Source organism: Pygocentrus nattereri, chromosome 29 (genome assembly GCF_015220715.1).
Source record: "Pygocentrus nattereri isolate fPygNat1 chromosome 29, fPygNat1.pri, whole genome shotgun sequence".
In the NCBI taxonomy this organism is placed as follows: Eukaryota; Metazoa; Chordata; class Actinopteri; order Characiformes; family Serrasalmidae; genus Pygocentrus; species Pygocentrus nattereri.
The window spans coordinates 272,501-295,000 of NC_051239.1; the positions used below are offsets into that span (position 1 = coordinate 272,501).

Here is a 22,500-nt window from a genome sequence, read left to right on the forward strand (position 1 = left end):
CTGACCTCCCCAACGCACACAATCTTCTCAAACCGTCAGGTGATCATCAATCATTAATTTCACCCAAGGATAGAAAAATATGTCCAGGAACCAGAGGAACCTGTCTATCAGGAACCTCTGGGTGTTTATGTGCACTTGGCCTGTACAGAGGTTAATTCCCACTAATAACAGATGTGTACATGAAGCGAAACTGCATGTGGAAAATCCCAAATTAACTCCCATAAAATAAACCACTAAAATTCGACATGTATCCGTGCACAGGATATAAAAGGGAATAACTCTGGGATTAGTCAACTCCGAGGCGCTCCTGTAACTGTCAGCCGCCTGCATTCCTGCTCCTCCCACACAAACAGGTTCAATCACAGCCCAGCAAGGCCTCGACTCCAAAGGGCAGCTGACAGCTGTGTGGACTCACCAGCCCAATTCATTCACATTAGAACATTTACAATGAAGCTGCAATGGACTGGCCTGTCCAGGCTCCACCCACAAACACAGTCCTGCATAGCTACTGTTGCTAGGCTGGCCGGGTTTCGCGGAACGTCAGTGAGAATTCCATTCTACACCCTTAAAAAGACGGTTCTTCAAGCAGATAATACGGTTCTATAAAGTACCATGACGGCTCAAAGAACCCTTTGCATGATTAATGGGCTCTCTGCATGGTGAAAGGGCTCTTCAGACGGATGAAGAATGTGTCGCGGAGGGAAAAAAAAAAAAAAAAAAAAAAAGAGTTGTACATAGCACCAAGAAGGGTTCTTCAGATCAATGGAGAATGTGTTGATGGTTCTGTATAGAACTGTCTCAATAAGGGTTCTACATTGCACTTTAAAGGGTTCTTCTATTGTTATAAGCTTGACCTACACCCTTAAAAAGATGATTCTTCAAGGGTTCTTTAGTAAAGAAAATGGTTCTATACAGAACCATGAACACTCAACGAACCCTTTGCATGATAAAAGTGTTCTCTGCATGGTGAAAGGGCTCTTCAGATTGATGGGGAATGTGTTGTAGAAGGTTCTATATGGAACCTTCTTGAAAAGGATTCTATATAGCACCACAAAGCGTTCTAGTGTTACAAGCTTGACATACTCCCTTAAAAAGATGGTTCTTCAAGGGATCTTCACAAAAGAAAACGGTTCTATATGGAAGCATGAACACTCAAAGAACCCTCTGCATGATAAAAGGGTTCTTCAGACTGAGGGAGAATGTGTTGTAGAAGTTTCCATATAGAACCTTTTCGAAAATGGTTCTATATGGTCTGAGGTCTTTAGTGGCGGTGGAACTACGACGCAAACACAGCCATTTTATGTACGATCCAAAGTCACCACTGAACCTACACGTCTAATTTTAATGACTGGAAAATCATCATTATCATCATCACCACCACCACCATCATCATCATCATCATCGTCGTTGGCCGCTTAGTCCAGATAGGGTCGCGGTAGCAGTTGGGAGAGCAGAGAATCCCAGACAACCCTGCCCTCAGCAACTTCCTCCAGCTCATTCCCGGGGCCGCTCCCAGGCCAACTTGGAGATGTAATCCCTCCAGCGGGTCCTAGGACGACCCGGGCCGAGTCTGGAACACCCCCACCAGGAGGCATCCAAGGTCTACTTTGCCTTATAACACCCTCCATGTATCCCAGAGCCATGAATAGAATAAAACAAGCTGTAGAAGATACATTAGATCAAAACTACCGTGAAACAGCGTCTCACACGTCAGGCTGTGTATTCAGAACCATCAACTTCCCCTGAGGGAGCTTTCAGAGGTGGACGTCTGGTTCCTATTGCCACCGCTGTGAACAGTTCGGACTCTATGAATTTCTCAAGAATGAAGAATTTCACATCAAGCCGCTCTGAATGACTCTGTAGATCATTTAAACAGGCAGAAATGAAAAACTGGCGGGTCTCCTCTTTAAGATGAGCGTCTAGAAGTGGGCTAACAGTAATGCACCCCACGGTTTGAGCGAGAGCTACTACAGATTTGTTACGGGACCGGATCGGATTCAGGCTTCTTCACTCCCATACCTCATCCAGCATGCGGCCTGGAGCGACATCAAGAAGGCGAAGCTGCCCGGTGACATGACGACAGACACCTACAGATCGCAATAAAACAACTAAGCTGTGCTCTGCGGTTCCTCATTAAGTTGAATGGGATTTCTGCCAGCAGTTGCATAATAATGCATTAGTGAGCCGAGCCTGGAGAGGTCAATTAGGAACGCTGAACAGTTTCACTGGTTTTATTGAGTCAACACTCGTCTCAGAATCTAAAATGTGGCTGCCAGGCTGAGATTTTGAAACGTCTACCATGTGACGGAAAACATCTCAGTGACTTCCACCCTGCTTGGCAGAGCTCTGCGAAATATGGCTGGCGCAAATAAACAGGAGGGAGTTTCTCAAAGCAGGATTTCCCTCTACACCGCAGGGCGTACGCCAAGGTTTAAGGACGTCCAACAGAACTGGGCTGGGCTGCACCAGGTTTGTGTTAGTTTATACTGAAGTGTGTGTGTAAAGTCTTTTGTGTTTAGCTTCACAATAATTAATGACCTGCGGACATATCGGTCAGTAAAGCACTACAAATGCCGTCCAGTATGTCATCCAATAAATTATGCATCAGCCACAATACGTCCACTCAGTGCTTAAATGCTAAGAATCTTTTTTCCAGAAATTCTTGATGGTAATATCTTACAGTCTCACGCAAAGGTTTGGTCAATTGTCGTGCCGTCATCAATATTCTAGGCAAAAATTAACAGCACGTTAACAACCTCTTCAGAGGACACTTCCAATATACTGGAAAAATATATACACACACTGTACTGCCAAAAGTTTTCACTCACCCATCCAGATCATTGAATTCAGGTGTTCCAGTCACTTCCGTGGCCTAGGCCTGCAGACTGCTTCTACAGACATTAGTGAAAGAATGGGTCGCTCTCAGGAACTCAGTGAATTCCAGCGTGGTGCCGTGATCGGACGCCACCTGTGCAGCAAGTCCAGTCGTGAAATTTCCTCACTACTAAATATTCCACAGTCCACTGTCAGTGGGATTATAACAAAGTGGAAGTGACTGGGAACGACAGCAGCTCAGCCACGAAGTGGTCGGCCACGTAAAATGACAGAGCGGTCAGCGGATGCTGAGGGGCATAGTGCGCAGAGGTCACCGACTTTCTGCAGAGTCAATCACTACAGACCTCCAAACTTCATGTGGCCTTCAGATCAGCTCAAGAACAGCATAGAGAGCTTCATGGAATGGGTTTCCATGGCCGAGCAGCTGCATCCAAGCCTTACATCACCAAGCGCAGTGCAAAGCGTGGAATGCAGTGGAGTAAAGCGGCGCCACTGGACTCTAGAGCAGTGGAGACGAGTTCTCTGGAGTGACCAATCACGGTTCTCCGTCTGGAAATCTGATGGACGAGTCTGGGTTTGGCGGTTGCCAGGAGACGGTACTTGTCTGACTGCATTGTGCCGAGTGTAAAGTTTGGTGGAGGGGGGATCATGGTGTGGGGGTGTTTTTCAGGAGTTAGACTGAAAGTTTGGGGACGGCCCCTTCCTGTGCACAAAGCAGGTCCATAAAGACGTGGATGAGCCAGTTTGGTGTGGAAGAACTTGACTGGCAAGAGTCCTGACCTCAGAACTTGCAGTCCTATCTTATAACTTGTAAGCTATTTCACAAAGCAGGACTTCTCAGTTTAGCCAGATAACTTAAGTGAACCCAAACTCAAGCCTGGCCAATAGAAAAAAGAAGACGGGGACATTTCTATTGGACAATCCTCATCTTTGGGCTTAAAGGTGAACTTGGGGACTATTTTGCTGTATAATGCCCTGCATGTCTCCCTCCACCACGAATAGATATTACACTTTCAAAACTTTCGCAAAGCAGCGTCTCGGTCATCAGGCAGTGACTTCATAACCGCATCATGTAGGAACTTTCTGTGAGGCGCTTTTAGAGGGGGACGTCTGGTTCCCATCACCACCACTGTGAGCGGTTCTGACAAGTTTTTCTAGAACAGAGCTTTTCACACCAAACCACTCCGAACGACTCTGTTTTGCATCTTTATTTAATTATGCAGAGAACTGGAACAATTGTTGGAGTTCCTCTTTAAGCACTCTGGCTATGAGAAATCCTGCTTTGTGAAATACCCCCTATAACACCTCAACTGTTGATGGCCAACGGCGTTCTAGGTCATTTTAGAGTCATCTTCAGATCTCTTCATCACTCAATGTACATTTCTACACCTTTTTATTCGGATTGTTTACTTGGAAAGTGTGAAGTTGCAAAGGACTCATATGTTAAGATCATGTATGAGCAGCTGAATCAGCTTTATATGATTAAAAACACTGAGCCGCGACTGCAGACGTCTGAGGGGCAGTGCAAATACGTGTGTTTGGGTGTTTACCTGTCTGACTCACTCTGCTCGGCTGTTCTCAGCGTGAGAGCATTCAGACTCGCCTAGATCTCTGCATGTTTGTGTACCAACTCGGTCATCTTCTCTGTGTGTCTGTGCTTTTATCTCCTGACTCACCCAGCTGGGCCGCACTCTCTCTCTGTGCGCACTGCGGCTCCTGATCCGCGACAGTGGGCCGTCTACAGAACTCTCGGCGGGAGCGGACCGCCGGCTAACGCTCCTTGATCGCATCCGTGACGCATCCTACACACACACACACACACACACACACACACACAAACACACACACACACAGTTAAAGTTCTACATAACAAACAATGCAGGCGCTGACAGTAGCTGTCAAAGATATGGACATATCAACAGTCGTGTGAAAAGTTTGTGTACCGTCGTGTAGAAACAAGGAGGTGGTCAGGATGTTACGCCTGACCGATCTAAGTGAGCACATCCTCAACAGAGAACACACTTCTGCACATTTAATGCACAATGACCGTTTATTTGCTTAATTTAACACACAATTGTGCAAAAATTAGCAGTAAAATGTGAGTTTCTTACTTTGTTATTGTTTTCCCCCACATTTTAGAACAATAACGAACACATCAAGACTATGAAATAAGTAAAGATGTCCTGACTGTGCGTACTAAATCATTAAACGACCATGACCTGTGATCAGAGATTAAGGAAGCATGCCGAGCTGAAATGCTGGCTTCTCCGTTGGCAGCGCTGCAGCCAGTATCTTTGAAATATCTGTTCCAGAGTGGAAAGCTTGCTTGTGTTTTGCCCTGTGATCCCACCCACTGCTCATTTCCAATTCAGATAGATTTGAGCCTAGAAGGACTTTAAGATGGATTCAGAGCTGGCTGGTTTTCTCCTGAACAGGTAAGCCCTGAACTTCAGCTCGTGTTAGCTAATCTTAACTAATTTATCACCGTTATGAGCAGGTGTGGGCATTTTAAACATTCAAGTACTCGCTTAATCAAGGCAGACAAGACTTCCTTTTCGCCAGCTTCTTGCTCTAATTTTCCATTCCACCTTAAATGATGCAGCAGTTGCATTCTGGCATCAGCGTATTTGGATGCTTCTTGTTCTAATTTTCCCATTTTCAATGTAACTGCTACATCATTTAAGGTGGAATGGAAAATTTGAGCAAGAAGCTGGAACGGGAAAATGCCTACAAAGAGCCACTGAATATTTATTTTATTTTTTAAATTTTATTTTAGAACCATTTTGCCAACTGTTTTTTTTTTTTGGTACACTGAAATTAGATCTGCGCATTTAATCCATCTGTGCAGTGAAACACCCACATGCACTAGGGAACGCACACACTAGGGGGCAGTGAGCACACTTGCCCGGGGCAGTGGGCAGCCCTATCCACGGTGCCCAGCGACCAAGTGGGAGTTAGGTGTCTTGCTCAAGGGCACTTCAGTCATGAACTGTCAGCCAAGGGGATCGAACTGGCGACCATCCGGTCACAGGGCTGGTTCCCTAACCTCCAGCCCACGACTGAAGAAGCAGACTTCAGCTTTCTTGAAGGCATTTTTTGCAGGAGTCTTTTTGGAGTAATGGGCTTTTGTTTGCAGGATCACATGCAGCTGAACAATTTGTGGTGTAGCACTCATCGTTGCTTGTCATTGACAAAATATAATGTTGTGCTCATTTAGGTTCAGTAAAACTGCTCCATTGTTAACGGGCTAACAGTATAGAGTCTGAAATAAACGCATTTGAGTTTTTCTGGATTACTTATGAGAATAAACCATTCTCTATGGCTAATAATACATCTGTCAGTTCTGCTGTCGGCCAATTGCGATTGTGCATCCCTAGTCAACAAATCTGCTTTTACAATACATTGCTGACGACCAATTGACTGTCACTAATCACTGCAGCCTTACTGTACATTGGCACCAATGTGTGCACCTACTCACCTGAGTCCCTTTGTTCCTTTGCTGTGCCTGGTTCAGTTCCTGGGATGCCAGCTCCCAATTTGGTGTCCAGATTGGTTCAACCGCCAAAGAGGTCTGGGCCTCTCTCCTGGGCAGGGAGGCTGGCGCAGAAGCTCCGTCTGTAGGTGTGGTCCAGACTCTCTCTGGAGTCAAAAGTGAGAACGGGGAGGTTCCTATGCTGGACACAGGTGGCATAGTAGGACCTTGGTTTGAAACCACTGAAGATGCGAAAGCAGGGGTTTGTATTGGGGTCACTGAGGGTGCTGAAGTTGGGCTCAGGACAGATCCTGAAACTCTGTCTTCTTGCCGTTGAAGCATCTGCTCTACGCTCAGCCTTGTGCTAATGGGTCTTCTGGAGCCTTCTGTGGCAGTAATCCACGGAGGTTCATCCACGGCAACTTCACCCTGCGACATACCCCAAGGTGCCGCTTGAGAAGAGTGCCACCCTGAGCCAAGCTGGGAGACTCCAGAGGCCCAGTCTAATTGAGAAAAGGCCTGGGGTTGTGTTTTAGGTCTTTCTGCACCAAAGGTTTGGGGTTGCAGGGGTGTTTGCTGATTTGCTTGCTCGGAAGGATGGAAGGAAGGCTGTGGTTGAGACTGGAACTGAGGCAGCTGGTACACAGGCTGGGGAGCAGGGTTGGGTTGTGACTGAAACTGAGGCTGAAGCTGGTACTGAGGCTGAGGAATACCCTGTTGTTGGTAATGAGGGATCGTGCTGGGTTGGAGATTCTGCAAGGGGGCTTGAGGCTGAATTGGCTGAGATTGGAATTGTTGCTGAAGCTGGTATTGAGGCTGAGGGATACCCTGTTGCTGGTGTTGAGGGACTGTGTTGGGCTGGAGATTCTGCAGCAAGGTTTGAGGGTGAACTGGAGTAACCGGTTTGGTCAAAGCAAATTCTGGCATACCAAAAGGGTCCACAGAAGCCTCAGGTTGTGTTTGGTTCCTGAAGGAATCTATGTCCAGGATAGATGGTCTGTACGCTTCCTCAGCATGAGGTGAAGGTTGCTTCCATCTGCCTGTGGGGCTTCCATCCCTATCACCCAAAGAAACTGAATCTAGATCTAGCACTTTCGGCCTTAAAGGAGACCCTGCTGTTCTCCTTTCTTGTTCATTCTCCTGCTTGTTCCATTCAGCCACCCTCTGCAACTCTTCATCTCTTTCTTTATTCGGCCTTGCAGCATGTTTATCCTTCTCTCTCTCCTGCTGAGCTCGTCTCTCACTCTCTTTCTGCTGCTGGAACTCAAGAAGCTGACGTTTCTCAAGCTCCCTGAGTCTCTCAAGTTCTTCTCGCTCTCTCTGCCTCTCTCTTTCCTCTGCTTTCTGTCGTTCCGACTGCATCCACCACTGCATCTCCCTCTGGTGCTCCAGCTCTTTCTGTTTCTGTCTTTCTAGTTCCTGTTGTCGCTCCTGCTCCCTTTGCCTTTCCAGTTCTTTCTGTCTTTCAAGCTCTCTTTGCCTTTCAAGTTCCCTCTGTCTCTGCCTTTCTTTCTCAAGCTCCCTCTGTCTCTCCAGTTCTCGCTGTCTTTCCAGCTCTCTCTGCATTTCCAGCTCTTTCTGCCTCTCAATCTCCTTCTGTTTCTGTCTTTCGATTTCTTTCTGTTTCTCAAACTCTCTCATCTTTAGCCTTTCCTGGTCCAACATTCTCTCCTTCTCTCTGTCATATTCCTTCTGTCGTTGTCTCTCAAACTCCCTTTGTTGTTCGAGTTCCCTCTCTGCTGCCTTCCTCTTCTCATATTCTATCTGTTTTTGACGTTCCTTTTCCAGTTGTTTCTGTCGTTCAAGTTCCCTTCGCCTCTCCAGTTCCCTCTGTTTCTCGATCTCCTTCTGACGTTCCATCTCCCTTTCTCTCTCTCTTTCATTCTCCAACTCCCTTTGCCTTTCCATTTCCTTCTTTCGTTCCCTTTCAATTTCTTTCTGTTTCTCAATCTCCAATTCCCTCTGTTTCTTCTGCCTCTCCAAGTCTTTTATCCTTTCATACTCTGCTAGCTTCTGCTTCTCCATCTCCAGACCCTCCTCTATTGCTTTATCTTTCAGTGGTGTTGAATTCCTTTGCGTTCTTTCTCTACCTTCACTTCTCCGCCATTCCTCTGCCGAACGTTTTAGAAGCGTAGGGTCCATCGAAGGGTTTCTTCTTATGGAAGCTGATCTACTTGGATAGCCCCACCTGCCACTTTTTACAGAAAAGTCATCAAACGGCACTTCTGTCTTCACATGTTCCTCAGTTTTCCCTCGCTGATCCACTCCGGCTGTCTGGTGTACGGTCTCATTTAACTGACCCGTTAGAGCAAAGTAGGTGGCCCTTGGCCTGGGTGTTGGTTGCTCTTCAGTTTCTACCATCTTCGGCCTTTTGGCGGCTGCTGCTGCTTCTTCTCTTTCCCTTCTTCTCTCTGCCTGTTTCTGTCTCTCCGCTTCCATCTGCCTCTGCCTCTCCACTTCCATCTGCCTCTCCGCTTCCATCTGCCTCTGCCTCTCCGCTTCCATCTGCCTCTGCCTCTCCGCTTCCATCTGCCTCTGCCTCTCCGCTTCCATCTGCCTCTGCCTCTCCACTTCCATCTGCCTCTCCACTTCCATCTGCCTCTGCCTCTCCGCTTCCATCTGCCTCTGCCTCTCCGCTTCCATCTGCCTCTGCCTCTCCGCTTCCATCTGCCTCTGCCTCTCCGCCTCCACCTGCCTCTGCCTCTCCGCCTCCACCTGCCTCTGCCTCTCCGCCTCCACGTGCCTCTGCCTCTCCGCCTCCCGCTCCTCCTCTTCCAAGTCAGCTCTGGCAGCCATGTGAACCTCCATCTGCCTCTGGATCTCTTCCTCCATCTTCCTCACCATCTCTCTCTGCTTATCACTCTCCACATCCTTAGTTTCTGATTCCACCCACTTGTGCAGCGCCCCCACTCTGAGGACCCGGGTGGTACAAGGCTCTGTAGTGGAGTCAGTTGGAAGTACATCTTTATCCTTAAACTGGTTGTTGTATCCCAGGATTAAGCTATCTTCAGCTAGACCTCCAATTGCTTGCTGCGGCTTTTCTGACCCCTCAGACCTTCGAGAACGGAGAGTGAGAGCCCGGTCTTCTAGGTGAGCGGCCGGTACGCTCTCACTGACTGCACGAATCTCTTCAACAGCAGCCAAGGTGTCGAAAACGTGCTCCACTCGCTGGGGGCTGGAGGGCGACTCCGGCTCCCTGTAAGTTGCTGTGACCAAACTACTATCCTCTTCATCCTTCAGAGCTTTAGGGACGCTGTCTGCTTTAGCTCGGAGAGAGATATTCCGTCTAGGCATGGGCTTCACCACTGGACCTGCAGAGCTGCTGCTGTCCTCCACCATTTGAACACTGTGCCTTTCCACCACATTATCAAACATCGAAGCTCGGACTGTTTGCATCCCACTGCTGCTAGGAGACAGGACAGACAAGTCGTCCTGTAGCCTTCTGTCATCAAAGGTCTTTGACAGTCCAGTGGAAAAGGGGTCCTCAGACTGGAAAATAAAAGCAGAAGCAACTTTGTTATTTCACTGACAATTTGGTGAAAAATGTAACATGCACAATCAGCCAAGACTCTTCTTGCTCTTTTTGTGTGTAACAAATCCTGAATCAGCAAGAATCTCAAGTGGAACACCTCAAACTCTAAAATTATAATGCAACAAAAGCAGTCCTAGCAGTGTCCATGAGTAATTACAGCTTTCTACAGCAAGAGTGGTGAGCAAACACTTTTCTTAACGTGGACGTGTGCCATCACTGCAGTCACACAGTGTAAGGGTCAATTTGCACATGCTGTGATACTGCACAAGAAAATCTGGGCAAAACGACAAGTGATATACATCAGAACTGTAAGAACAAAGACTTCTATGCCCAATTTTTTCATTTTCAGTTTGACATCATTTATGTATATACACACACACACACACACATATATATGCGCGCACACACACACACATATATGCACACACACACACACACACACACACACACACATATATATATATATATGCACACACATATAGACACGTCTGGCGAATTGGCGAATGGTGTTGGGTTCATTTCTGGCTGATTCCAGGTTGTTCAGCTGTTCTTCTGTCACAGCTGCCGACTGTAAAGCTGCTCAGTGGTGACGACAGTTTGGGAATTTAGTGTAAGGAGCTGGAGAACGAACTGCCGGCTGAGCAGCGAGTGGGCGGAGCTCGTTACTCTGACGTAGCAACGAGCTGCTCGTTAAGGAGCTCTAATTAGGAGGAAGGAGCTGAACATTAAAACATATTAAAGCCGCGTTCACGGCCAGTTTATTCATTTCTTACTGTATTTATTTAACTGCTGTATTAAAGCAGTAGAGCACTGGAGGAGGGAGTTATCACCAAGAACATCACGGCTGGGATGATCTACAGACACCAGATCACAGCCGGGATGATATTACAGGATAACACACTCCCTCTCGGGTTCTACTGCTTAAGTACACACACATTTTTACGGTCATTTACTTTTAGTACACAACCATGTGCAAACGTTTGTGCTCCCAGTCAAACTGCATTGTTTTTGTTGAGTTTCTAACTCAAAATAAGTGAACACATCCTGTATAGAGACACACGTCTGCACATTTTCATCCACAAACACTGTTCATTTGCTGAATTTCACATTTTGGAAAAAATAATACATAAAATGTGGCCTGTGCAAAAGTTTTGGCACACTTTGTATTGTACCTTTTGTTTTTCCCTTCCCTCCAATTGATTAAACTCAGCCAATAAACAGTAATCTTATCTAAAAATCACTCCTTGGATTATTTTCAGTTAGAACTATGGGTGCTCAAACTATTTTTACTGTAATTTATAGTGTTTATACCTGCCATAGAACTGAATGGCCTAAATGTAGTCCCCCAGTTTGCACTCCTGTGTTTCATCATTTGTCTAATCGCTTTCTCTAGTAATATAACCTGCTATGTTTATTTGATTTAACTTTTACTTCTTCTGCGTTGCTGTTCTCACCTTTCTATTGTTAAAGACACCAATGAAAAAGAAGGACAAAGACAGAGCAGGGTAACAGGCTCTGCCGTAAGCAGACAGCGAGGGGGGAGAACTTGGCCTTTGTTGCGGTCGTGAATGTAAGAAGGGGCGCCAATCAAATCCCGCACATTATTCTCTCTCGCTTTACCCTTTACCCCTCCCTCTCCCTCCCTCTCTCGCTCGCTCTCTCCCCACCTTTCATAATCAGGAGATGACTAACGCTGCGTCTCGGGTTACACACCTGCCGGCACCACACCTCTCTGACATGGGCAATGCCTTTTTGAAACAGGTCCGGTTCATCTGTTCTGTGTTCTCACACCGACTCTCTCTCTCTCTCTCTCACACCGTCTGTCTCTCTCTCTCTCTCTCTCTCTCTCTCTCTCTCTCTCTCTCTCACACCGTCTGTCTCTCTCTCTCTCTCTCTCTCTCTCTCTCTCTCTCTCTCTCACACCGTCTGTCTCTCTCTCTCTCTCTCTCTCTCTCTGTCTCTCTCTCTCTCTCTCTCTCTCTCTCTCTCACACCGTCTCTCTCTCTCTCTCTCTCTCTCTCTCTCTCTCTCTCTCTCTCTCTCACACCGTCTGTCTCTCTCTCTCTCTCTCTCTCTCTCTCTCTCTCTCTCACCGTCCGTCCGTCTGTCTGTCTCTCTCTCTCTCTCTCTCTCTCTCTCTCTCACACCGTCTCTCTCTCTCTCTCTCTCTCTCTCTCTCTCTCTCACACCGTCTGTCTCTCTCTCTCTCTCTCTCTCTCACACCGTCCGTCTGTCTCTCTCTCTCTCTCTCTCTCTCTCTCTCTCTCTCACACAGTCTCTCTCTCTCTCTCTCTCTCTCTCTCTCTCTCTCTCTCTCTCTCACACCGTCTCTCTCTCTCTCTCTCTCTCTCTCTCTCTCTCACACCGTCTCTCTCTCTCTCTCTCTCTCTCAAAGCTGAGGGACGGCCAAGGGTGAGGCCACTTATGGGTTGTCATTTGTGGTCGAGTCCCTGTTGCACTGTGAAGACTTTCTGGGAACTATTATGCAATTATAACTAGTAAAAAGTGCAGCTTGAATGGACAATAAAAGGTGGTATGAGGAACAGAGAACGAGTCTGGGAAAGACACTCGGCTCAAAACGAGAGGAAAATGACATGGAAATCGAACGTGAAAAACATGCAAAGCTGCAGATTCCAGTCGTGTTCACACAAGGATTTAATCAAACGTGCAAGATCAGCCCTGGACCTCCAGCTGCTGACAGTAAAAACACGCATCACGTTTTACTGACGGTAACACGACACACAGGCAGTAACTCCACAGCGCCCCAGACGGCACAAACAAGCCTCTCTGTTAGTCACATGCTCTGTGTGGAGCCTGTGTACATAACGTTCTGACCACCTCCTCGGTTCTGCGTTCACTGTCCACTTTATCAGCTCCACTGACCGTATAGCTGCACTCTGTAGTTCTACAGTTACAGACTGTAGTCCATCTGTTTCTCTGATACTCTGTTACCCTGTTCTTCAGCGGTCAGGACCCCCATGGACCCTCACAGAGCAGGTACTGTTTAGGTGGTGGGTCATTCTCAGCACTGCAGAGTGTGTGTTGCGCTGGTCTGAGTGGATCAGACACAGCAGTGCTGCTGGAGTTTTAAACACTGTGTCCACTCACCGTCCGCTCTATTAGACACTCCTACCTTGTCGGTCCACCTTGTCGGCTGGATATTTCTGGTTGGTGGACTGTTCTCAGTCCAGCAGAGACACTGCTGTGTCTGATTCACTCAGACCGGCACAACATACACGAACACACCACCGCCATGTCAGTGTCACTACAGTATTGAGAATGACCCACCACCCACATAGTAGCTGCTCTGTGCGAGCAGATGATACAGATGTGGGTGTGCTTTAATCCAGGTGTGGCTCTGGTGTCTTTCAGCAGAGCAGGTGAGGTGTTATTAGTGAACTCACAGCGCAGGTTTACTGACCTTCAGAATCTCAGCTACCAAAAGCCGCATTTATCTCATAACCACTGTGTACTTTTGATAAGTGGACTGAGTGTAATAGCAGTTGTCAGCCAGCAGGACGATCCTTTCCCCAATTCAGCCTCTCACTGACAAATCATTCTGCGGCCCACAACGATACAACATCAGAAATCCGGATTCACTGACGGGTCCTTTAATGAAAATATCAAACGCTCAGTTATAATTTACTTACTGTATAATTATTTATCACAATTCACTTCATCTCACAGCCCAACGTCCACCACTGACCTTCTAACAATAGCCTTCCTCCGTAAAGCCGCCCAGCTAACCAGGTACAATTCATGCTTATGGATAAAAACACTTAAAAGGGCTCATATCTAACACTTTTGCTGGACATGTTTGTGTCCCGAAAACAGTCATAAAGTAACAATGCATCATTTTTCATCCTCTCTTTATCACCAAGTAAACAGGCTGTGTTTTTGTCACTGTACCTTTAAGGCCCACATATGTAAATGAGCTCTGTTCTGATTGGCTGCCGTGTTCAAAAAGTGGTCCAGGCCGAAATTCTCCTTATAACTTCAACAGCATTTAAAGGCTAGACTGTTGTAGACTGCTGACATAAAAGTGTTGGTTTGTGTGACATCACAAAAGCAACATAGTGAAAATGGGCTGAGCTTCACATAAACGGATTGTTTGGACTGGAGAGTAAATGGCGCGTTGTTGTTTTTTATCATTCAGTGCGTTTACATATTACACCAAACTTTTTTTTTTTTGTTAAAATTTGGAAAACTCAGTTTTCCATGATATGGGCCCTTTAATACTCTTTAATACACAGATGAGACTTGAACAACACAGAAAGTCTAACGTATCATATTATATCTTGTATATAATTTGTTGACGGATGGTCTTTGCTGAGATTGTTTACATGCACTCGATAATCCGATCATAATCGGATTTCTGCAGTTATCTGATTATTCAAATCGTCGTGTAAACAGCACTCACTGATTTCTTAGACCAGAGGAGTCAAGGTCAAGAAATGGGATGAAGAAATCTGATAAAGAGGCTGGGTTTTAGCTCAGTAGGCGGATTTCTCAGCGCTGTGAGCTCTCACTCGGATTTCTTTCAGACTTCTCAGTCTGAGCATGAGCGAAAACAGGCGGCGGCACCAAATACACGCCGGACGAAATGAAGGGTTTAAATATTCCTCATCATCCAGACGATGCCTGTTCACATTTTCAGGTAAAGCGGCGCAAAGTTCGAGTTTAACATCATGTTCACGTCACGTCTTCTTCTGTGAGTTTAGTGGCTGGTTGTAAAGCAGAAGTCGGATTTTCTGTAGCTGTCCAATTATTAAGTGCATGTAAACACACTCACTGATATCACAGCAGGCTGCAATATGCAAATCAGCCCACTGACCAATCACAGGTGTTTTCCTCTGTCTATTGAGCATCCTGACCAATCACAGCTCCAGATCAGGTTCTGCAGGTGTTCTGCTTGAACAGGGTTTTCATGCGATCTAACAAAAGCAGAAGTTTAAACACACTGGAAGGTGCATCGCGATCAAAGCCTAACCGCAGCAGTGAAGTCCAGTCCATGTTCTCACCTTCCTGCTGAGATCTTCAGCGCCCTCCTGAAGGCCTCTGGGCTCAGCGGAGCTGGGGCTCTCCGCATCCGACGCAAAGCTGTGAACACATCAGCACATCGTTAAGAACGGACGCTCACACTGATATTCATGGCTTCCCAGACATTACCACATAATTAACAAAGAAAAGTCACCATTCATCATATTTCTTATTCATATTTAACATAAACCAACACTTTGGTTGAGTCTTGCGTGGCTTTTTACTTTCCCTGAACCGTTTTTTCTCCAGTTTTATCTGCTACTTTTATTTTCCCCTCTTATAAATCGACACATACCAAAAACACAAACAAGAAAATCAAAGGAAAGTTAGTTTCTTACACTGCTGGTTTAAACTGTACGACGCTAAAATCTCCAGGAAGCCTCAGTATATCAGTAAGTAGGCTATAAAATTACGCTCATCTGCAATCAGCATTTCCAAAGTGGTCATAGTGACTATAAACACTAATCAGTCCATTCGTCTCCAGATTATCGACGTCCGTCTTAAATCTCTCTCTTTACCGTTTCGTAGCTACTAGCTGGGCGAGACTGTCGTCTGTGTTGCTATGGTGACCAGCCGTCTGCGCTGATCTTCAGGGTTAAAGGGTGAATCAGCAGTTCTACATTAACTCCAGCGTTTAAGACCATTTACTGTTAAACTGAGTTGAAGGATCAGCAGAGCTTTATTTTACTGTAGAGGAGGATTATTTTATTATTACCTACTGATCTGATTCAGCTGTGGAGCCGTGACAGGGCAGGAAAACAGCCGCAAGTTGCCAAACTCTGGTCTACAGAGACAAACTTCTGCACAATTTAACTCACTTAAGCAATTAGAAGAAATAAAACAGACATGGCCTGTGCAAAAAAAAGCACGTTTTAAATTTTAATTTATAAATTAAATTTAAATAAACCGAATCTGTGCATTGAAAATGTGCAAAAGTGTGCTCTCTGTAGAGGATGTGTTTACTTATTCACAGCTAGACCAGGGGAGCACAAACTATTGAGTACGGCTGTAAAGGAAATTTCATATGAAAGATATTTAAACATTTCCTATAATAACGCATTAAAGAAACGAAGAGCAAAACGAAAGCAGGTGGTCACGGTTAAGGAAGCTGGCTTCACACACAGACCTCGATCTGTTCACCACACGTGGTCAAACAGACACTTAAGGTCACCTAAATACCTCTGTGTACACATAAACAAACTTACAGCACACATGGATACACCTGTTAATGCACTAACACTACTAGGCACTGTGCAAGAACACAGCCTGCCAAAAGTTTAGGGACACCTAGTGTTTCAAAATATGTACTATAAAAAAAAATTCTCATTTCTCAATTTCTTGGCAAATTAAAGACAAATCATTAATTAAATAAAGATTTATTTAAGAATGTCACATGTGCAAACGCTCCGTTCTAGAGAAACTTCGAGTCGGGACTGTTTATAGTGGTGGTGATAGGAACCAGACGTCCACCTCTAAAACCTCCCTCACAGAAAGGTACTAGAAGCATGCAGGGTGCTGGGAGGCAAGAGAGTCCCCAAAGAAAACGGGAGGTTCTGGATAGTAAATAAAACGTTGTGGTCATGTAGCCAAGTGCTGTAGTCAATGGCGACCTCTGGTTCCCATCAGCACCACTGTGAAGACATCTGAACCATTTCACACCAAACCACTCTGAATCTCTCAGATGTAAAATTTAATAAAATTCCCCTTAATTAAAAAAAATAATAATAAAAATCTACTTATATAAATTATTACCCATTTCCAAAAAAACCCTTTGGCATTAAAAAGCATTTTAAAACATTAAATGTCTCCACATTTTTGATAGGTAGTGTATTCTTTCTGTCCAAAAGATAGAAAAACCCCCAAAAATAACAATAATTACCACCTGTTAATGTAATTAAATGCATTTAACAGATTCTTTTGTGCTCCATTTGGGATAAAGCGCTCTCACAGTGTAAAGTGCAGTTACACTGCGTGAAAACAGCTTAAAACAACACAAAAGTAACAGAACATATGCAAAAGATTTCTCCTACCGTTTGGTAAGATCTGTGGGCAGTGGGCGGGGCTTAAACTGAGGTTTCTGGGGCGGGGCTGGCGCAGTGGACAAGTCTTCGGTCAGCTCCTTGATTCGCTGTTTGACCCCTACGGTTCCGTCCGTGTCTGCGATCGGCTGCGCCGGTGGCCGGGACTCCACCCCCTTCGTAACAGGCACAGAAAAGGACGAGGAGGAGGAGTCGAGAAGAAGGCTGATCCTCCTCTTTATGCTACTTCCTCCCTTTTCCTCCAGCTTTGTATCCTCCCCTTCGGGTTCCTTCTTCTCCGAACTAGACGCTTTGACCTTCCCGTCACTCTCCCCTGGCTCTTTGTCTTTGAATCCCACATCTTCCGGTGCTGTAACGTCCTGTGCCGAAGGTTCTGGAGTGTTCTCCTTGCTCTCCGCCTTTGTCGGCCTTTGCCGGTGCAGCGAAAGTCCAATGGACTCGAATTTGGATGTGAGGTCAGCTGAAAGTGGACGTCTAGCCATCCAGCGGGGTGCTGGAGTTGGAGCTGCGGTGGTTTTGGTCTCTGATTGGGGTGCATCTTGAAGAAAAATGGCAGAAACTGGCCTTGGTCTGGAGCTTCTGGAGCCAGTTTCTTGGGGTGTGAAGACGTCATCTGCTTCTTTGTCTCCATCACCTTCAGTCCCAGCTCCAGGTAAGAAGCCCATGGATTTGGCCCTAGTGATAGGAGCTCCGGCTGGTTTAGGTCTAGAAGCCCCAGACCATTCCGCAGCAGGACGTGGTGGACTGATGCTGGATTTGGGCAGAGACGTGGAGGGTCCCAAATTTGTTCTTCTAAAGACACTTCCAGTCTGAGTTGGTGTGGGTTTGCTGGGTTCTGTAGTAGGTGATGGCTTCAAAGTCTGGGCCGCTGGTTTGCTGGCCTGGCCTGCACCAGGTGTAGGACCAGGTTTAAAAGAAGTTGAAGTTGGCCGTCCACTCGCTGGCTTGGGTTTGCTGGCTGGCTGTGGTTTGGGGGCACTTGGAGGTTCTGGTTTGTCCGGTTTAGGGGAAGCTAGATGAGTAGGTTCAGGTCTAGGCTTGGGATGAGGTTTGGGGGCGACAATGGGACGTATTGTCGGGTTTCTCTCCACAGCAAAAGGTTTTGGGGTCAGTCTGGGTTTGGGGCCTGGGACGGGTTTCCTCGGCTCTGGGCTGATGATGAGAGAAGATTGCGGTCCAGGTGAGCCCTCCATGAGGCCTTTATTACTGGAGTCGGTCAGGGGGCTCAGAAGCAGCCGGCCAGCCTCGATTTCCACCTGGGCAGCCATCACAGCACCTGAGACAGAAGAGAAACCCATTAACTAAAAAAAACTCACTTTACTTATAAGGCACTTATGGTAATATAACTGTCTTTAAACATTCTTTACAGTGGTGGTGATAGGAACCAGGCGTCGCCATGACTACAACACAGATATATACACTTTATTTACCATCCAGAACCTCCAGAGAACCTACACGAGTCTTCTGAGCTCATATAGAATGTAGATGATGGAAAATTGTGGAAAATCTGAAATTATTTATAATAATAATTTTCTTTTGGACTATTTTGCCGCACAGTGCCCTGAATGTATCCCTCCACCATGAGTTCTTAAAACTACAGTAAAACAATGAGTGTGTTTAGACGCACTTAATAATCTGATCGTAATTGTATTTCTTCAGTTATCTCATTATTTAAATCATGTAAACAGCACCCGTGGCTTTCTTAGATCAGATTAAGGTCTGGAAATCTGATAGAGGCTGGATTGTAGCTCAGTAATCAGATTTCTCAGTCCATGTAAACTCTTACTCTGAATCTGATCAGATTTCTCAGTCAGTGCATGTGTGAAGACAGACTGTGGCACCAGAAGACGGAGCAGGACACTTCTGGAGCGACACTGAAACAAATGTGCGCTGGACAAAACGAAAGATTTCAACATTCTTCATCTTCTAGACGACGGGTGCTCATATTTTCAGGTAAAGTGGAGCGATGTTTTAAAAAAAGCCGCGGCACGAACTTCGAGCTTTACGTTACTCTTAAGTCCAGCTGTAAAGCAGAAGTCTGATTACTGTCTGACTCTTGTAGACCTGGGGTTTCCCCTTTATCCGACTGCCCAAAACGTGTTGATCAGTTTACTGACAAAATCGGATTGTCTGCAGTTACCAGAATATTAATATTAATAAGCGCTCATATTTATATCAGTGAGCTCACAACCGCCTGACGCAACAGAGGTGGACGTCAGGTTCCTATCACCACCATTGTAAACAGCTCTGATTCTGAGTTTCTCTAGAACAGAGTGTGTCACACCAAGCCGCTCAGAACAGCTCTGTTTACATACTAACCACTTAATTAGGCAAACATTTTGGCGGAATTCCTCTTCAAGTGTTTTCTGTCGCTGTTACTGTTATTATGAACATTATTACTGTTACAGATATGCTTTGTCTGTCCTCTGGATGTGATGTCAGAACTGACAAACCAGCCTCATACGGAAAAATGACTGCACCCAAGAAAGAGCGCTGTTCCACTGTAGCGTATTATGGGCGTGTCTGAACACAGAGGGAAAGTCCTGCTGGTTCTGCTGCGCTGGACTTTGGCTCTGCAGATACAGTCCTACACAACACTGGCAGACCATTAATCACACAGGACGTGTGTGTGTGTGTGGCTGCTTTAAATCTCCCTGATTGGACATGACGATTGGGCTCCCTGTTGGGGAAATCGATTCGGCTAGATCTAGAGTCTAGGCAGAGACCAGCCCATCAGCATACTAGTGGAGAACTGCTACATTATTATGACTGTACTTTAACCTGAACGGAGCGCTGAGGGTGGACAGCATGGACATTTACGGCAGTGCTTTAGTTTACAGTACAGGAAGTACCCAGTAATAAAAGCAGCTAATCTAATCTGATCTGATCTAATCTAACACAGTAAAACATGCAGACTTGGCATGTTGATTACGTTGCCATAGCTGCACCGCTGTCAATCACAATGCAGTTTGTCTACCCACACGCTCCTCACTAGGCTGGTGGGCTGTTTCGGGTTACTGTGCCTTTAAGACATACGAAAAAAGATATGATATGTAAATGAGCTCTTTGAAGTAGCAGTCGGAGACGAATCACTGCTTATAACTTCAGTGAATGGGCGGAGCTAAAGTGCTGTAATTTGAATAAGGAGCTGCAGGCAGTCGCGCCAGCTCAACGCAAGTTCACGAGAATTTAACCGGTTGCACCAAGCAGCAGTCTCGAGGTAGCTTTAAGTCATTAGTGAAAATTTACACGTATCCTATAGTCGGTCCAAGTTCTGCTATGTAAATTAGGCAAAACGTCTGGTCGACTCAATCAATGGGAAAACTCGCAAGAAAACGAAATCGGCCTCAGTTTGCACTGGTGACCACAGGATAGACTACACCTGTTTACCTCAAACGGGAATAGAAAAGGCCCCAGATTTACACTCCACAGTCGGGAATGGAGAACAAACCTTTTCCAAAACCTGGTTGGCGACTCTGGTCAAGTACAAAAGCCAACTGTGTTCAGAGCAATGAGAGCAGCTCCATCAGTGCTCAGGCTGCGTGATGCTGACCTTATTATCATACAATAACACAGATTATTACTAAAATATAACGGTCTGCGGTCCAGTCTGCGGTCCGGTCTGCGGTCCAGTCTGCGGTCCGGTCTGCTGAAACTAAACTCTACAGTCACAGGTCTTCAGTGAAACGGAGGAAGGTCAGGATCTCTCCGTGCTCCCGTGAGACTCTCGCCCTCCTCTGAGAGCGGATATCCACCGCTGCTCTGACGGAGCGGCGGGGAAAGTGGCGAACTTGTTCTGTTTGAACAGTTAAATGAAGGATTTCGTGTAAACGCTTCATTTCAGCGGTGACCCTTTGTCCAGCTGCCCTGTCTGTTTACAGACAACTACTTCCCCAAACGAGCGAACGGAGCCAAACGTTCACGGAGAACAGGGAACTGCTTGTAGTCGCTCTCCTGCGGCGGCGATGCGGTGTTTAAAAGTGTGAACAGGGTCGTCGTGAATAACAGCTACTTGCTCCTCTGTTTCAGCTCCATTAACGATTCCATAGAACCTGCACTTCAAAAGAGAACGTGCTCCAGCTGAGAGCACGAAGTACGACAGCTTTTAGCATCAGCATTAGCCAACTAGCTCACTAGCACAACTATCACCACACACACACACTCACTGGCCACGTTAGTAAAAGGCTGGACCCCTTTTTTCCTTCAGAACTGCTTTAATTCTTCATGTCAGACTTTCAACAAGGTGTTGGAAACGTTCCTCAGAGATTCTGGTTGGTTATTTGAGTTCCTGTTGTCTTTCTATCATCTGGAACCAGTCTGCCCATTCTCCTCTGACCTCTCACATCAACAAGGCATTTTCATCCACACAACTGACCGCTCACTGGATATTTCCTCTTTTTCGGACCGTTCTCTGTAAACCCTAGAGATGGTTGTGTGTGAAAATCCCAGCAGATCAGCAGTTTCTGAAATACTCAGACCAGCCCATCCACCAACAACCACGCCACGTTCAAAGCCCCTTAAATCCCCTTTCTTCCCCGTTCTGATGCTCGGTCTGCACTTCAGCAAGTCGTCTTGACCACCTCTACACGCCTGAATGCAGTGAGTTGCAGCCGTGTGATTGGATGATCAGCTATTTGTGTTAACTGAACGGGTACCTAATAAAGTGGCAGGTGAGTGCATGTTCACAAACGACACTGTGCACTTCTAGTTGTATATGCGCCGTTTTAACACACCATTTAGTGAGCTAGTACGCGGTTTGGGAGGGGGCGCATCTTACCGAGATATCTTCTTCACCCTAGGTTCCTCTTCAGATGCTCCAAACATTGAGGAGGTGCCTTCATGCCAGCTAAGGCTGGCATTACAAACAGCACAACTGGCAACCTTTATTTGGGAGTTTAGCTCCGACACTTTGAAGGATTTTCTTCTTGAGGCTGCATCACGCTGTGGTTAAGTCTCCAGTGAGCAGCAATGTCAAAGCGTTCCCAATGACGTCACCAACTAATCCACTACTAAATTAGCTGCCAACTCATTCGGTCGTCGATTTTAGTCGACCAAGTCGAATAATCATCGCCTCCCTTATTACACAGTCCCACCTGGGCATATTTTCCTCTTGGGCTTCCGAATATGGGCAGCTACACTACAGCTGGGATTCAAACTCACAACCTCCTGATGTTGGGATGTATTATTAGACAGGTGCACCACACGAGCCGATGCCCTGCTTTAAAATCTGAGCTGCTTCACGTGTTCCTGAGTGCTGCAGTGGACCAAGCCAACAGGAGGAAAAACGTCTAGCAGGACTAAGAAGTTGGAGTTGTGTACATTCTTGTGTCCTCAAGTTGTACTACATCATTTTAACTTGAGCTGACCGTTAACAGTGCAGGGAAATCCGCCATAAACGTCTAAACCATTCCCAGTGGTGGTGATGGGAACCGGACGTCTCCCTCTAAAAGCTCCTCACAGTGGTGGTGATGGGAACCGGACGTCTCCCTCTAAAAGCTCCTCACAGTGGTGGTGATGGGAACCGGACGTCTCCCTCTAAAAGCTCCTCACAGTGGTGGTGATGGGAACCAGACGTCCCCCTC

At 46.3% G+C, this 22,500-nt stretch overlaps 1 protein-coding gene across 3 annotated transcripts in view; it reads right to left on the reverse strand.

Annotated features, from left to right (window-relative positions):
- si:ch73-138n13.1 (mediator of RNA polymerase II transcription subunit 12) overlaps positions 1 to 22,500 on the reverse strand; it is a 107,006-nt gene that overhangs the window by 61,421 nt on the left and 23,085 nt on the right. For all 3 annotated transcript variants that reach the window (XM_017682176.2, XM_017682175.2, XM_017682173.2), the window contains 4 exons: positions 16,910 to 18,194; positions 14,861 to 14,939; positions 6,314 to 9,796; positions 4,512 to 4,637 (listed from right to left, as the gene is read on the reverse strand). In XM_017682176.2, the coding sequence (XP_017537665.1) occupies positions 4,512 to 4,637; positions 6,314 to 9,796; positions 14,861 to 14,939; positions 16,910 to 18,186 (4,965 nt within the window). In that variant the 5' untranslated portion in view covers positions 18,187 to 18,194. The remainder of the gene's footprint in view (positions 1 to 4,511; positions 4,638 to 6,313; positions 9,797 to 14,860; positions 14,940 to 16,909; positions 18,195 to 22,500) is intronic.